The sequence below is a fragment of the Mustela putorius genome, unplaced genomic scaffold (genome assembly GCF_011764305.1).
Source record: "Mustela putorius furo isolate JIRA1106 unplaced genomic scaffold, ASM1176430v1.1 tig00003836_pilon_pilon_pilon, whole genome shotgun sequence".
In the NCBI taxonomy this organism is placed as follows: Eukaryota; Metazoa; Chordata; class Mammalia; order Carnivora; family Mustelidae; genus Mustela; species Mustela putorius.
This window is the reverse complement of record NW_025421989.1, coordinates 17544587-17561183: the sequence shown is the minus strand read 5'-3', so window position 1 is coordinate 17561183 and position 16597 is coordinate 17544587. Positions and strand designations below refer to the sequence as shown.

At 41.8% G+C, this 16597-nt stretch overlaps 1 protein-coding gene across 2 annotated transcripts in view; it reads right to left on the bottom strand.

The window, feature by feature from the left end:
• Nucleotides 1-16597, bottom strand: part of PHEX (phosphate regulating endopeptidase homolog X-linked) — a 201893-nt gene that overhangs the window by 158696 nt on the left and 26600 nt on the right. For both annotated transcript variants that reach the window (XM_013064900.2, XM_004769183.3), the window contains exons 4-5: nucleotides 4771-4857; nucleotides 3480-3706 (exon numbers count right to left, since the gene is read on the bottom strand). In XM_013064900.2, coding sequence (XP_012920354.1) covers nucleotides 3480-3706; nucleotides 4771-4857 — 314 coding nt within the window. The remainder of the gene's footprint in view (nucleotides 1-3479; nucleotides 3707-4770; nucleotides 4858-16597) is intronic.

The following is a 16597-nucleotide window of genomic DNA, read 5'->3' as shown; positions in this document are numbered from 1 at the left end:
ATTTCCATTTTTATAGTCATATCCTATCCCTTTATTGTATTTAACCCTATTTTTTATAGACATGTAAATTTTTCTTTCTTTAAAATTTTGGGATACAATTTCCTCTAACATACTAAAATATAACATAAATATAGCATATGGCTTTGTTGTAGTCTCCAGCCAGATCATACTTTCTCCTTTTTTTTTTCAACCAAGTGCTTATCTTATCAATTCCTTTGCTAAAATCTTTTCTAATTTTCATCCTTATAGTCATATGCTATCCCTTCATCATGTTTATCCTTACTTATAAACATTTATGTTTTTTATTCTTTAAAATTTGGGGAGGCAGTTTCTTTTTTTAAGATTTTATTTATTTATTTGACAGACAGAGATCACAAGTAGGCAGAGAGGCAGGCAGAGAGAGAGGATGAAGCAGGCTCCCTGATGAGCAAAGAGCCCAATGCGGGGCTCGATCCCAGGACCCTGGGATCACGACCCGAACTGAAGGCAGAGGCTTTAACCCACCAAGCCACCCAGGCACCCCAGGAGGCAGTTTCTTCTAACAGACCAAAATACACCCAAAATCAAGTGTGTGACTCTGTTCTATTCACCAGCCTAATCATATATTTTTTCCCCTTTCTTCTCCCCCTGGTTTCAGGTTTCTTCCAATTTGGTTAGTGTATATTTTTCTGGGGTCGTTGTTACCCTTTTAGCATTTTGTTATGTCATTCATCTGTTCTTCTCTGGACAAAATAACAAGACAGAAAAAAAACCTAAAAAAAAAAAAAGAAAAAAAAAGCAGTATAGACTGCTGGGGACCTAATCAATATGGACATTAGTAAGATGTCAGAACTAGAGTTCAGAATGATGACTGTAAAGATGCAAGCCAGGCTTGAAAAAAGTATAGAAGTTACTAGAGAATCCCTTTCTGGAAAAATAAAAACTCCTTTCTGGAGAAATAAAAGAACTAAAATCTAACCAAGTTGAAATTAAAAAAAAAAAGCTATTAATGAGATGCAATAAAAAATGGAGACTCTTGCTGCTAGGCTAAAAGAGGCATAAGAGATAATTAGTGATATAGAAGACCAAATGATGGACAATAAAGAAGCTGAGAAAAAGAGAGACAAACAACTACTGGACCATGAGGAGAAAATTCAAGAGATAAGTGATACCATAAGATAAAATAATATTAAATAATTGGTATCCCAGAAGAAGAAAGAGAAAGGGGACAGAAGGTATATTGGAGCAAATTATAGTAGAGAATTTCCCTAATTTGGTGAAGGGAACAAGCATCAAAATCCAGGAGGTACAGAGAATCCCCCTCAAAATCAATAAAAATAGGTCAATACTCCATCATCTAAGAGTAAAACTTAAAGGCTCAGAGTCAAAAAGAAAATCCTAAAAGCAGCTCAGGACAAGAAGACTATAAACTACAAAAGTAGAAATACTGATTGGCAGCAGATCTATCCACAGAGACCTGGCAGGCCAGAAAGGACTGAAATCATATATTTAGAGCACTAAACGAGGAAAAAAATATGCAGCCAAGAGTTCTATATCCAGCTAGGCTGTCACTGAAAATAGAAGGAGAAATAAAAAGCTTCCAGGACAAACAAAAACTAAAACAATTTTGCAAGCGCCAAACCAGCCCTACAGGAAATATTGAAAGGGGTCCTCTAAGCAAAGAGGGAGCCTAAAAGTAACAGACCAGAAAGGAGCAGAGACAATGAACAGTCACCTTAGAGGCAATACAATGGCACTAAATTCATCTCTTTCAATAGTTAGTCTGAATGTAAATGGGCTACATGCCCCAATCAAAAGACACAGGGTATTAAAATGGATTAACAAAAAAACAAAAAACAAAATTAGACCAGAGCACCTAGGTGGCTCAGTGGGTTAAAGCCTCCGCCTTTTGCTCAGGTCTTGACCCCAGGGTCCTGGGATCGAGCCCTGCATCAGGCTCTCTGCTCAGCAGGGAGCCTGCTTCCCCCTCTCTCTCTGCCCGCCTCTCTACTTGTGATCTCTGTCTGTCAAATAAATAAATAAAATCTCTAAAAACAAACAAACAAACAAAAACAAGACCCATTGACATCCTTCTGCAAGAAACTCATTTTAGACCTGAAGACACCTCCAGATTTAAAGTGAGGGGGTGGAAAACAATTTACCATGCTAATGGACATCAAAAGAAAGCTGGGGTGGCAATCCTTAAAATAGACAAATTAGATTTTAAGCCAAAGACTATAATAAGAGGTGAGGAAGGACACTATATCACACTTAAAGGGTCTGTCTAACAAAAAGATCTAACAATTTTAAATATCTATGCCCCTAACATGGGAGCCTCATTATATTAATATATAATAATATATACTAGTATCTATAAACCAATTAATAACAAAATCAAAGAAACACATCGACAATCATACAATAATAGTATGGGACTTCAACACCCTACTCACAACAAAGGACAGATAATCTAAGCAGAAGATCAACAAGAAAATAAAGGCTTTCAATGATACATTGGACCAGATGGACATCACAGATACATTCAGAACATTCTATCTCAAAGCAACAAAATACACATTCCTCTCTAGTGCAAATGGAACATTCTCCAGAATAGATCACATCCTGGCTCACAAAGTAGATCTCAACTAAAAAATTTTAAAAAGTTGACTTACAGCAGAAGAGAGTAATATACTCTTAATAGCTGTTCTACTTCTACGACTTGATCATCAATATATCACTAATATTTGATGGTTTGTCAAAGGACAGAACTGGGAGGAAAAAATTAGTGATTCAATAAAGTTTTCATTATTAGTCAAAGAAATTATGGAAGTGAGGTGCCTGGGTGGCTCAGCTGGTTGAGCATCTGCCTTTGGATAAGGTCATGATCCTGGAGTCCCAGGATCAAGACCCACATCAGGCTCCCTGCTCAACAAGGTGTCTGATTCTCCCTCTGCCTCTGGCCCTCCCTTCACTCCTGCTCTCTTTCACTCATTCTCTCGAATAATTAAGTTTTTAAAAATCTTAAGAGGAAAAAGTAACTATGGAAGCAAAAAAAAAAAAAAAAAGAGTAGGATCAAGACACAAAACAATTTTAAGAAATGTATTTGAATCCTTGCCAAGCTGTGTCATTGATGAATCTTTCAGTATTATTTCTCTGTCAGGGGAATGAGGAGGTGTGGGGAAGAGCAGAGCTCAGAAAGTCTTTGTAGCTTGCTCCCCACTGGAATTTAGGGACCCCACACATGCTCAGAGTAGATATTTGAGGACCAGGTCAGAGATGACTTAAATTTACCCACCAGCTTCCTGAAAGGCTGACAAAATTGGCTTGTTCATGATTTACACTATGCAAATCGGTAGGAAGGAATATTCTAGATCCCGAAGTTCAACAGAATTTTTATCCTCTTATTTCACTAAGGTAGGATGAGTCTCTCTCCCTGGAAAGACAACCCAAAAGGCTGACCTTGGACTGAATAAACAGAATGAACAAATCCTCACTATACCTTCAAAATGTGCTCGTTGGACACCTTGTCATCAGGGGACACATACAACCGGATGAACACAGAATTGCTGTATTGACCACGAAACGTTGCAAGGGTATGCAAGAGACTGAACTTCCTCTCCGACCAAATACCTTCAGGACCAATGTTAGATTCGAGCACAGGCCAGCGGAAAGGGGAATGTCGCAGGATGTGTAGCAATGGTTTGGCATCTGCTTTTTCGATCGCTTCTGAAAGGGAGCAAATACAAAGAAAGAGTTAGAATTGCAGATCGGATCACCAAACTAGAATTCAAGTACATCTTCTTAAAGAACATTCCCTATAAGACCCCAACTTCACATTTCACCTGTTAGAGAGAGATGCAGTGGACTGAGCAGGACCACAGAGACAGAACTAGCTATGGCTCACACTTTAATGTGACTGCCTGAACCAGGTATTCTTGTCAGGAGAGTGGACTACAGAAGCTGCTGGATATTCCCGACAAGAAAAGATGGGCTTGTTACAGCCCAATGAGTGATATTAGGCTGAGCATACCCTGCAAGATGTAGGAACAATCCTAAGTAAAAGAAACCATTCAGTAAAACCAACCACTCCCCAATACACGTGAATTAATGCTTCCAGATTCCTTGACCATCTATTATCACACTCTTCCAGCTCACCAAATAATACCCCAAATTCTAAACAAGGTAACACACTTCCCACAGGCACTGGCTTCTCTTCCTACAGTGGTCTTGAGGAAACACACCAGATCAAATGGCAAGTGTTAACCTTAACTCCAATCAGACCCAAGACACCAAGACAGGCCCAAGACACCCACCTAAGATATCTGTTAGGCTGATGGAGAAGCAGAAGGAGCCTGGCCCACCTGGGAATCAGGATTGTCCTAGGCCTGGGTGAGCTTCTGTGGGATACAGCAACACTCCCAAATGCCCCCTCTCCCAGGCTCCTTCTCACACCGGACAGGGCCTCTGGATTCTCATTTCCACACCACATATGGTGGGGTTTGCCCTCCTGACCCTACGCAAGTTTCTCATGGAGGAACTGCTACGTAAGGAATCCAAGCCAAAGAAATAAAATTATATTCTTATTTTCTCTATCAAGCCAGCAACAGAACATTAAGACAGGGAGAGTCAAGATTCAGTCCTTGAGAATTGTTCCCTTTCTCAAACAACACTTTTAAACATTAATCGGAATCTTAGTAGTTCTCGTTTTCCTTAAAGAACATCTTTAAACATTAATAGACTCTCTGAAGGATAGGGTGTTAAATATTTCAGTTATTTCCTTTATTACTCACTCTCATTCATGCAAGATGAATAAAGGATTTTGGCTTTCTGTATGGCTTCGGTGTCCCGCCTTCTACTGATAGATTTCTCCAAAAGGGCTGGGAAGGTTAAGAAAGGATTCATTAGTATCCACCCATACAAGGTGCAACTTAGAGGTCATTCCATAACCACAGTCCCGGCCTCCGGATAATTAAATGTAAAGACAGACAACCCTGGAAAAGATACATCTATAAAAGATATACAGACAGCACGACCAAGTCCAAGTTGCTTGAGGTTCAAATTAAAAAAAAAAAATTAACCTTCTCTTTTCCCAGGTTCTCTTAATTCAGAGAAACCTGAAGTTCAATTTCCAACTCAGACTGGACCTGCTGCAGGGGTTAATGTTTTTGCCACCTACATAAAAAGAAACAGAATTCATTTATTCAAGAACCAAAAATAACTGAATTCTGTTCTTTGTTTCTGCACGGAGTAATATTCTCAAAGGACGCAATTTCATCAGGGTCGGGTTTCTTAAGATTTCCTCACCGCCCAGCCTCTCCAGGAGGTCACCTGGAGGAAATTGCCCATTAGAAGTTTTATTCGATGTTGCATAAACATGCTGTGGACATGGGAGAAGTTGTTTAGACAGGAAATGGAGAGGCGAGATTGGAAAGCCTACCCAAATTGCCTGAAAACTTGTCCAATTCCCCATGCGGAGTCCTGGCCATTGAAATGAGGTCATGTGTATAAAATGGCTGTCAGCGTAGACATGAGCCCACCCAGAAAGTGATGTGCACTTTGCAACATCACTGATGCTCTTGCTTGAAGGTGGAAACTGGCAGCTGTCATGATTAAGGGGAGAAGGAGGGAAAGGCAAGACTCAATAAAAACTGCTCCCCCTCCCCGCCAAAACACACCTTGGATGTACTGGCGAGTGCTCATTTACCTACATGGAGCCAAGAGGAAGCATCCCCGAGCAGTACCACAGCCGACATGGAGCTGTGGCAGCCTCCTGCTGTCAAGGCATGTGGATTTTATTTCTGAAACAACCCAGCTGCCTCCCAATGACGGCACAACAGATGCCCCCATTGTATTCTGAAGAGCTTCAAGATACATACAACGGAGAGTGCTGATCCAATTAATAATTACATATTCCCTGAAGAGGAATCTCCACTTCTAAACTAGAAGTTCTACCTTTCAAAACAAAACCAAAAAAAAAGGCAATCCAGAGCTCCTGACCAGTTTTTTATCCACACTTGTATATCAAACAAGTCCAACGAACTCCACAGATTCAAATAAAATAAATTGAGTTGGATGTGGGTGTTTTCAATTGTTTTGACTTGTTTGGTGTTTCTTATGTATTATCACAGCAATAAAAGCAGGATAACTAGCCCCAAGGATCGAGAAGGAAGATTGTTTTCTTTTTTTAATAAACACAAAGCTCTAAAACCATACTCACATACATTTCTATTCAAATCAGATCAGGTGCCTTTCCACTGTATTACTTCCACAGTCGCTGGACTGTTGGGGAGACACATTTGGAAGTAAATAATCCAAATTCCATTTAGGGATGTGATGTTCTTCTGATGCTATAAACACTCCACAGATTGTAAACAACAATGCCCTGAGGACCCAAACAAGCCTTGGGAGCGAAAGAACTCAAAGTAGTACGTATGTACCTGAGTGTGCACCCAAGGCATTCTGTGTATGACAAGAAGGTAAAAAGAGGACATGCAATACTAAGTAGGGCACTCCCAAAACCCTAACAGCGCACAAATATCAATAATTTGTTAAGGCACATCCCAGGGATACCATGGGTTCAGTTTCAGATTACTGCAAAAAAGTGCATATTGCAATAAAGCGAGTCAAATTAATTTTCTGGCTTCCCAGTGCATACAGAAGTCATGTTTACACTGTAACAGCAGATGATTAAATGTGCAATAGCACCGTGTCTAAGAAACAATGTAATACCTTAATTTTAAAAAATACTTCATTGCTACAAAATGCTAACCATCATCTGAGTGTTCAACTCGTTACATTCTTTTTCGCTGGTGGAGGGTTTTGCCTAGATGTGGATGGCTGATGACCGATCAGACTGGAGCTTGCTGAAGGTTGCGGTTGCTGTGGTAATTTCTTAAAATAAAACAACAGTGAAGTTTGCCACATAGATTGGCACTTCCTCTCACAAACTATTTCTCTGTAGTATGAGATGCTGCTTGATGGCATTTTATCCACAGAACAACTTCTTTCAAAACTAGAGTCAAGATGCTCCCTGGTGGTCTAGTGGTTAGGATTTGGCGCTCTCTCAAAACTAGAAGTCAATCCTCTAAAACCCTGTCACCACATTATTAACTAAGTTTATGTAATTTTCTAAATCCTTGGTTGTCATTTCAGACCTTCACAGTGTCTTTGCCAGGAGTAGATTCCATCTCAAGAAGCCACTTTCTCAGGGCGCATGGGTGGCACAGTCAGTTAAGCATCTGACTCTTGTTTTCAGCTCAGGACATGATCTCAGTGTCATGAGATCGAGCCCCACATTGAGCTCTGCACTCAGCAGGGAGTCTGCTTGAGATTTTTCCTCCCTCTCCCTCGTCCTCTCCCACTCATGCTCTCTCTCTCTCAAATCAATTAATTAATTTTTTAAAAAGACAAAACTACTTTCTCTGTTCATCTATAAGAAAAAACTCCCCATCCATTCAAGTTTGATCATGGCATTATGTCAATTCAGTCACACCTTCAGTTTCTACTTCTGGTTCTAGTTCTCTTGATATTTCTACCACATTTGAAATTACTTCCTCTCCTCAAGTCTTGAACCCCTCGAAGGCACTCATGAGGGATGGAATCAGCTTCTTCCAGACTCCTGTGAGTGTTGGTATCTTGACTTGTTCACAAGGATCACACATGTTCTTAATGTCATCTAGAACAGTGAATCCTTTCCAGGAGGTTTTCTATTTGCTGTCCCCAGAGCCATCACAGAAATCACTACCTTTGGCAGCTATAGTCTTGTGAAACCTATTTCTCAAATAATAAAACTTGAAAGTGAAAATGATGCCTTGATCCACGGGCTGCAGAGTGGATGTTGTGTTAGCAGGCATGAAGGCAACATGAATCTCACTGCCCATTTCCATCAGAGCCCTGGGTGATCAGGTACACTGCCATTGAGCAGTTCTAAGTTTTTTCTGAGCTACCAGAACTCAATAGTGCACTTAAAATACTCACTAAACTACGTGTGAACAGATGTGCTATCATCCAGGCTCTGCTGTTCATTGAGAGCACAAGCAGGGTAGACTTAGCATAAACCTTAAGGGCTGTGAATGGTCAGAATAGTCAGTAAGTGCTGGCTTCAACTTAAAAAGTCACCGGGGCTGCCTCAGCCCCCTAATAACAAGAGACCCTGTCCTTTGAAGCCTTGAAGCCAGGCACTGGCTTCTCCTCTCTAGCTATTAAAGTCCTACATGGTTTCTTCCTCTATATAAGGCTGTTCCATCTACACCAAAAATGCATTGTGTAGAGTGTAGTCATCTTTGTGAATCATCTCAGCTAGATCTTCTGGAGAACTTGGATACCTGGGTAACTGGGAAACACTGCTTCACCTTATATCAGGGAGAGAGCTTCTTTCCTTAAACTTCATGCATCCACTTCTGCCAGTTTCCAACTTTGCTCCTGCAGCTTCCTCACCTTTCTCAGCCTCCACATAATCCAAGAGAGTTAGGGCCTTGCTCTGCATTAGGCTCTGACCTATGGGGATGTATACGATGGCTGGCTTGTCATCTTCTGTCCAGACCACTGCAACTTCCTCCAGATCAGCAAGAAGTCCGTTTTGCTCTCTTATCATTCATGTGTTCACTGGAGGAACACTTTTAATTTCCTTCAACAATGTTTCCTTTGCATTCACAACTTGGTGACCATTCAGTGCCAGAGTCCGAGGTCTCAACATTATCTTCCTCACTAGGCTTAATCATTTCTAGCTTTGATTTAAAGTAAGAGATGTGTGAATCTTCATTTCACTTGAACACTTACAGGCCACTGTAGGGTTATTAACTGGCCTGATTTCAATATTGTTGCATCTCAGAACAGGGAAGCCTGAGGAGAGGGAGCAAGATGGGCAAAGAGCCAGTTGGAAGAGCAGCCAGAACGCACACAACATTTATCAATTAAGTCTGACATCTTCTGTGATTCGTGAGGCCCCAAAACAATTACAATGATAACATCAAAGCTCACTGATAGCAGATCACCGTAACAAATATAAGAGTAATGAACAGGTTTGAAATATTCTAAGAATTACCAAAACATGACATGGAGGCATAATGTGAGCAAACGCTATTGGAGAAAATGGCACCACATAGATTTGCTCCATGCAGGGTCACCATAAACCGTTACTTTGTAAAAAAAATGCAGTACCTGCCACCCCCAAGAAAGGGAAGTCCCATAAAGTGAGGTAACCCCTGTCTATGTCAAAATTCTGTCTTCTGTACCCTTTCCCTTCTCCTCACCTCCTCATGCCCAAGCAGGCGGGAGAGCATTGATATGCAGACAGTGTCCTGGCAATCAGCTGGCGGCATCCGTTTTCTTTATCTCTGTATTTGAATTAGTGGTAAGAGCAATAAAGCCTGGAGAGTAATTAATGAGCAGAAAACAAAGGCTGCCTATCAAAGGCAATTACGCAAGTTATTAAAATGTCCCTAAAGCACCGAGAAGGGCTCCTGGGTCACCCACACAAGGGCATTCCCATCATCCTCTGTGTTGTTTCTTGGACCATTTCTCAATCTTCACCCTCTTCCAGGTATTCTTAACCATATTACAACAGAAAAGGAAAACTCCAGTTCATAAAAACGTATCATGCACCAAACCTGAGACTATAAAGCTGGATTCAAAGTGCTTCTGATCATCAAATTCGAACAGAGCACAAAAATATTATGTATTTTTTTCTCATTAATCTTAATCAAATAAAATCATCAAATTCTTCAATATAATCCAAGTTCCCCATTTTTCTGTGTATGGTTAGTGTATTTTGCGTCCCATTTAAGAAACCTTTGCCTGTCCCACTCATAATCTATGTTTTTTACAGAATCCTTATTGTTTCACATTTGGATCTACAGTCCACATAGAATTAGTTTCTGCCCATGGTGTGACAGTCATGCCTTTGTAACACAACCCTGGCTTTATAGGGTACACCTAGAGGGAGAATTTTAATGAAGAAGGTACTTTTGGTCATTGAGTCAAGTCCTGTGAGACAAAAAGTAATCTCGGTACATAAAATTGGCATCCACAATGACTAGTCTCCATTAAACTGAGTAGTCTGAGGGGCAGGGGCTGGGGCCCATTCATCTTAAGCACCCACGGCCTACTGCTTGGCGTGGCTGGTGCTCAGTCCACAACTGCAGAGCTGAATTCCTGAAAAGGTTAAGTCTAAGAGTTTTTCACCCAACAGAAAAGGAACTGTAAGAAGTTGCACTTCTTTTATTATTGCTTGTTATAATCAGCAATGTCCCGATTACACAAACATCCACAATCTGCTTTTCTCACATCCTAGTCTCTGTATCATACAACGAAATCCAAGACTTCATTGGTTTTCATGAACACCAGGTTTTGGGATTCCTAGGTTTCATCTTACCAGTGGTCTCAGTTCAACTATCTGCATCCTGGTCTTCCATTTGGGGGTAAATACTTAGTTGGCATTCAACTTCCTTTAAGTTCAGAAGCTGAGACAGGACCACCAATCGTTCTCATTCGTTTCACTTCTCCTGCTGAGACAGGGCCTTTATTGGGGGCTCTGGAACAGGAGAAGAGCGTTCCAAAGAAAGGCCAGACTCCTGAAGACTCGGAAGGCCCCTAGTAAGTCAAGAGCTCACAATAGTCAAACGCAGCTCAGGCCAGTCATTTGAAGTTTCTACTATATTTAAGACCTTTTCACCTAAAACCGTTTTCAAACATTTCACGTGCACAAATGAGGCCAATGAGCAAACACCTCCCAAGAATCTCGGGGCTGAGCTGATGCCGTTTGAAGGAGATGGCCTCAGAGCTCAGAGACTCTATCAAAACCTGTTCCTTTGTGTTCTCTCTCCCCACCCCGCAACCCTGCTATGTGTCTGGGCTACAGGGAATCCTCCGGCTACCTACTAGGAGGCCGAGGGATGCTGAAGCTGGGGACCTGATGTGCTTAATGCAAACAGCAACTGCATCCTAAAACCTTCCCATCACATGTCATCAATGTGAATTCTCGACCTCACCGTAGATTATGCCAACACTTCTCCCTTAGAAGGAAGGGGGAGAGTATCTTCTAAGTCTAGATACAAGGAAAAAAAAAACAGGAAAAATCAAAACACTGACAAGTCGAATCCACATTCTAAGGGAAGTTATGTCCTTCCATACCTATGTAACAAGCACAATGTTCTCCAGAAATTATGTATATATATATATTTTTTTAAACAATTTTATTTATTTATTTCACAGAGAGAAAGACAGCGAGAGAGGGAACACAAGCAGGGGCACAAGGAGAGGGAGAAGCGGACTCCCCACGGAGCAGGAAGCCCAATGCAGGGCTCGATCCCAGGACCCTGGAATCATGACCTGAGCCGAAGGCAGACACCTAACGACTGAGCTACCCAGGCACCCATAGAATTTATATATATATATATTTTTTTTTTTAGCCTATCTTATGGCCTGGTTTCTCCTTTGGTGGTACTTAAAAACCATCTTCGGATGGTCCATGGCAGACTGTCACCTCTAATCTTGCTATTTTTAGTCCTTGGTGATTTTCCAGGCTACAGACTTCAATTTGGTTTCCAGGCTCCTCAGTTTATTTACCATACAAAAAAATTTCATTTTTCTAACTCACACTGCACGGGTATTAAACTCTTAGGCAGCTGGACCTGGAGACTCTAAATCAGCTTGCAAAGCCCGTTGTTATTCTCATTAAAAAATAAAATTCAAGTTAACTAAGTCACGGTCTGTGGATCCCATAGCCCTGGTGTTTTCACACGACTGGTGCGCTCAACTCTGCCCAGAGCCGGGCAAGCATGGCGTCACTGGAGTCTTTCTGACACACAGAAAAGACAGGACAAACTGCTATTTCTCATTCTTCTGGGAAACTCCCACCTCCATACAGAGAGAGACCCTGTCAAAATCCTTTTCTTTGTTCATTTTTTATGATCATCTTATAAATGATCGTTGTTGGCTGGCATCAGCTTCAGAAAAGGGGACAGAGATTATTTTAGGGGCACTAAAAATCCTCTATGTCATCGATCTAAATCATGGGTTACCAAATAACATAAAAATACCCCCCATTTAACACAAAAGACCTCTTTGCCCATAATGAAATCAATTTTATAAAACTGCCAGACACTACAAAAGTCTAATAGAAGGTAACTCTTTTATTATGCCCACTTGCAAGCAAATTTATAAGGATTACACTTATCAGGGTTACACTTCAAAATAATTTAAACTAAATTTTCATATTACTCTTTGACAGCATAGAATTGCAATGAATCTACCAATATGATATTTTTAAAAGATTTTACTTATTTATTTGACAGATAGAGATCACAAGTAGGCAGAGAGGCAGGCAGAGAGAGAGGGGGAAGCAGGCTCCCCGCTGAGCAGAGAACCTGATGTGGGGCTCGACCCCGGGACCCTGAGACCAGGACCTGAGCTGAAGGCAGAAACTTATCCCACTGGGCCACCCAGGCACCCCCCAATATGATATTTTAACTCATAAAAATAGCTTTCCTAGTTAGATAATTTGGATCTTAGCAGATAATTCAATGAAAGGCCTGTGGTGAATTTAAAGTCACTATAATCCATCTTCACATTTTTTTTTCCTTGAGTAAAAACCCTAATTATTTACTTTGTCCTACCTATTTCTACCATCTTACTGTTATAAAGGAAAGACCATGTGTGGTTATATTCCCCCTGCAGGGGTCCTTCCTCAGTAGTCCTAAACATCCAAGGATCCAAGGTGATATCATTCCTTTATTAAACATCTGCTCTGTACCAGGTGTATGGTACACGACCTCAATTAGTCCCCCATAAAGCCCGGTCATGCTATTATGACCAGGGAGACTCACTCCTGAGGAACCTAGCCAGGGATTGGAGGCCATGGTGAGGTTAGGTAGGGCAGGACATAGTTAGCTGGTCCCAAAGGCTTTTCTTCATGTTATGTCTAGTCTAAACCAGTGGTGTCCAAACTTGAACAGGTATCAGAATCATAAAACACCGAGTTCTGGGTCTTCCCCGAGAGTATCTACCTCAGTGGGTCTAGGGTGTGATCCAGAAATTTGCATTTCTAACAAATTCCCAGCTAATGCCAATGCTTATAGGTAGAGGGAACACACTCTGAGAACCAACAGCAGTCGCCCGCACTCCTTACCTCCCCCAACTTTAAACGAGGTATAGTTGACAATTTTCTCCAGTCCTTCTTGATGCCTGTGATCCCAGAACATCACCAGCCCAGATTTCCTCCTCCCCCATTCCCCGTCCCACTCAAAGTCAAGGTTGATTGCTGATTTCCTCACTCCACAGCTTCGTTTTCATTAAATGTCAACATTCTTCAAGGAAAGCACTACTTTGTTTTGTTCTGGAGAGCTCTCATCATACTGGCCCATTTAAGTCTAAGTTAGTTCCTCAGTTCTGCAAAGTCCACCTTTAAAAAGTTCCTTTCTCAAAGGTGAAATGCGATGGGGGTTTAAGGCAAGGGTTGATTCACTCGCTCAAGAGCGAAAACAAAACAAAACAAAACAAAAAACTACACAATGTCAGGAATACTTCCAAAGTGAAAAAAAAAAAAACAAAACAGGACAGCTATTTTCAACTCCAGCTAATACCACGCCCCACGGCAAAGAAGAGTGAGATAAATACTGCATCCCACAAATCCTAAAAAATCTGAGCTCTAGACTTCACAATTCCTCCCTCATCTGTGAAAGTGGCATCAAAACACTGTAAACATAGGTTTAAAAACCCACTTCCCAACTAACCCCTGTTTTCACTCCCACCTTCCTTGAGGAGGTAAGAGTAGCAGTGGTTCTATTCCTGGCTGTTCAAACTACAGTGTGTGGTCAAGGAAGGCTGTCCTTTAAAAAAAAAAAAAAAAAAAAGACTTTATTTATTTGAGAGAGAGAGAGGTGGAGGAGCAGAGGGAGAGAGACAAGCAGACTCTGCACTGAGCTCAGAGCCCGAGGCAGGGCTCGACCCCACGAGACCCTGAGATCGTGACCTGAGCTGAATTGGACTCTTAACTGAGCCACCCAGGCTATCCTTTTTAACTGGGGTTTCTAACAGTGAGGGATTAGGAACTGGGATCTCTTCCTTCCCTTCTTTATCCCAAAGAGGGGAAGCAACAGCACCTTCAGCATAAGTCAAAGCAGCGAAAGGGCTGGCAGGGAGACAGCAAACTTCCCTGCCCGCTGCCTGCTGCCGGGGCTTCCCCAGCAGATTCTGGGGAACAGGACGTGCTTGGAGAAGTACGCTCCTCGGGTCAAAGAAACTGGGGGCTACAGAGAAGAAACAATGACCCTTTATGCTGCCCTGAGGAGAACACAGAGAAAAGAATATCCAGTAACGCTTGGGGTTTTCTGTAACAAGGAAGACCGACTCTATCTTCATCTGGATCCCAAGCTAGAAAACAGAACAGCATGGCAGGGCCTTGACAACGGGTCTCCATATACCAGCTCGCCTCTCCAGGCCATTCTCTACAAGTGGCCAATGTGCTCTGGCAAAACCCATCATGCCCCTCAGTGTGACATTTACAAATGGGCTCCCAGTGCCTGAGGACAGAGGAGAAAACCTTTACACCGCCTATAGGGCCTGAAGGCTCTGGCCCCTCCTTTCTCTTCAGTCTTGTCTTTTGTCCCTTTTCCCTTCTGACTCTGAGCTCCAATCACACTGGGCTTCTTGGGTTTCCTCAAAGGCACCAGCTAGACAAAGCCTCTGCTCATGCAGCTCTTTCCGCCTGGGTTAAAATTGGAGACATTTGAAATGTTAGACCCATAATCTGTGGGGGACAAATTATATGGCTGGATTGGTTTGGGCAAGTCACATAATTTCCTTGACCTTCGCTTCCTCGGATGTAGGGCAAAGACAGAAATAAACAATGATGGCCAACAGCACCAAATTAGAGTGAGGAACCAGAGAGAAAACAAATGATAGGCCAAAGGAATAAAATTAGTAACAAGAAATGTTTGGGCCTTGGGGAAATGAACTTAAGAATTCAGAGCAGACAGCAGGTAGCAGTTGCTCCATTTGGAACGTAACCGACCTGACCACTGGAGGAAGCAGACCTATGAGCATACCGACCGGCACGTACTCGTGTGTGTTTCCGAAATATCGGTTCCCACACTGAACTCAGCTATTGATGAAAACAAAATCCCCTTCTCATTTTCTAAATTAAAAGGTCCATCCATGTTTTAAAAATACCTCTCATTGTATAAATATAAACACCAGTGAGCTGTTCCAAACAAACATTTCTTATTTGTGACAAGCTATTCTCCAACCGGCATATAATTAATTTTCCTGTTATGCGTGGTGCCTTTTTACACAGAATGTTCTCTTGACAATTTAAAGCAAATAGTCCATCATTACTAATTCATTAAGCATTCAAAGAGATGCTATTAATCACAATGAACTAATGTGGTATTAATGGGTAGGTTATTAATCTGCAATTACATGCAGATTTCCTAATAAATTCAAGTTGCCCAAGTTTTTTGAGGAGGAAGGCAAGGGAAAACAAAATGAACAAATCTTTCAGAAAACAAATTAAGGGGAAGAAATATCTCTCCCTGAATCATAAAACATTAGACACAGACTTCCTGTTTTCTTTTTATCCTAAGAAACCTTTGTTTTTACCCAACTTGACATTTGTAAGTCACAGATTTTCATCAGAATCATACTGTGAATGGAGGAAAAACAAAACCACTCATGCCCCCAGGAGAGGTGAGTTTCCTCAGTGACATACTGGGTCCTCAGTTGTAGTAAAGCCTGGTCACTCATCACGTGGTCCCTAGACCCTCAGTGTGGGCATCACCTGAGAGCCTGTCAGAAATGCAGACCCTTGGGTCCTTTCTCAGACCCACTGAATCAGAATCTTCACTTTAACAAGATTCCCAGGTGATTTATGTACATGCTCAAGGATGGAAAGTCCAGCATTACAGTCTGGCTTTGTAGCTACTCATTAGAGGCGAAGAAGGAAGTGGGGGAGTTTGCTTATACACCAGTGCACATGAAAACCTAGAATACAGAGGAGGGAACATCATGCAAATCTCACTGAGTATTGTTTAAAGCACATAAACAGAGGCACCTGGGTGGCTCAGTGGGTTAAGCCTCTGCCTTCAGCTCAGGTCATGATTTCAGGGTCCTGGGATCGAGGCCTGCATCAGGCTCTCTGCTCAGCAGGGAGCCTGCTTCCCCCTCTCTCTGCCTGCCTCTCTGTCTGCTTGTGATCTCTGTCTGTCAAATAAATAAATAAAATATTTTTAAAAAATAAAGCACATAAACAAGGTGGATGGACTAAGCAGTTGGGGAGCCTGGTTTAGTGGAAATACAATTTACATAGCATAATTCATCTGTTCTACGAAGCACATTCCTTTCCACGTCTTCACATCTCTGAAACTGGAATCCATCTGAAAACTGTCAGCTGGGCACAGTCACTGCCCGCCTGTGTGGGAACGCGATTGAGCAGTTCCCATAGTAGGCCCTGGAAATGAGTTGGCTGCATGGCCAGTAAACTGTCACTTAAAAGGTCCTCAGAAAGATTTCAATATGATTTGGGCATGAAATGAAAACTTATTGCATCTCCAAAGAGGCAATCGGGGAGCACTTTTTTAAGGAATGCTGAATCACGGCCGCTATGGACAGAAAGAAGACAAT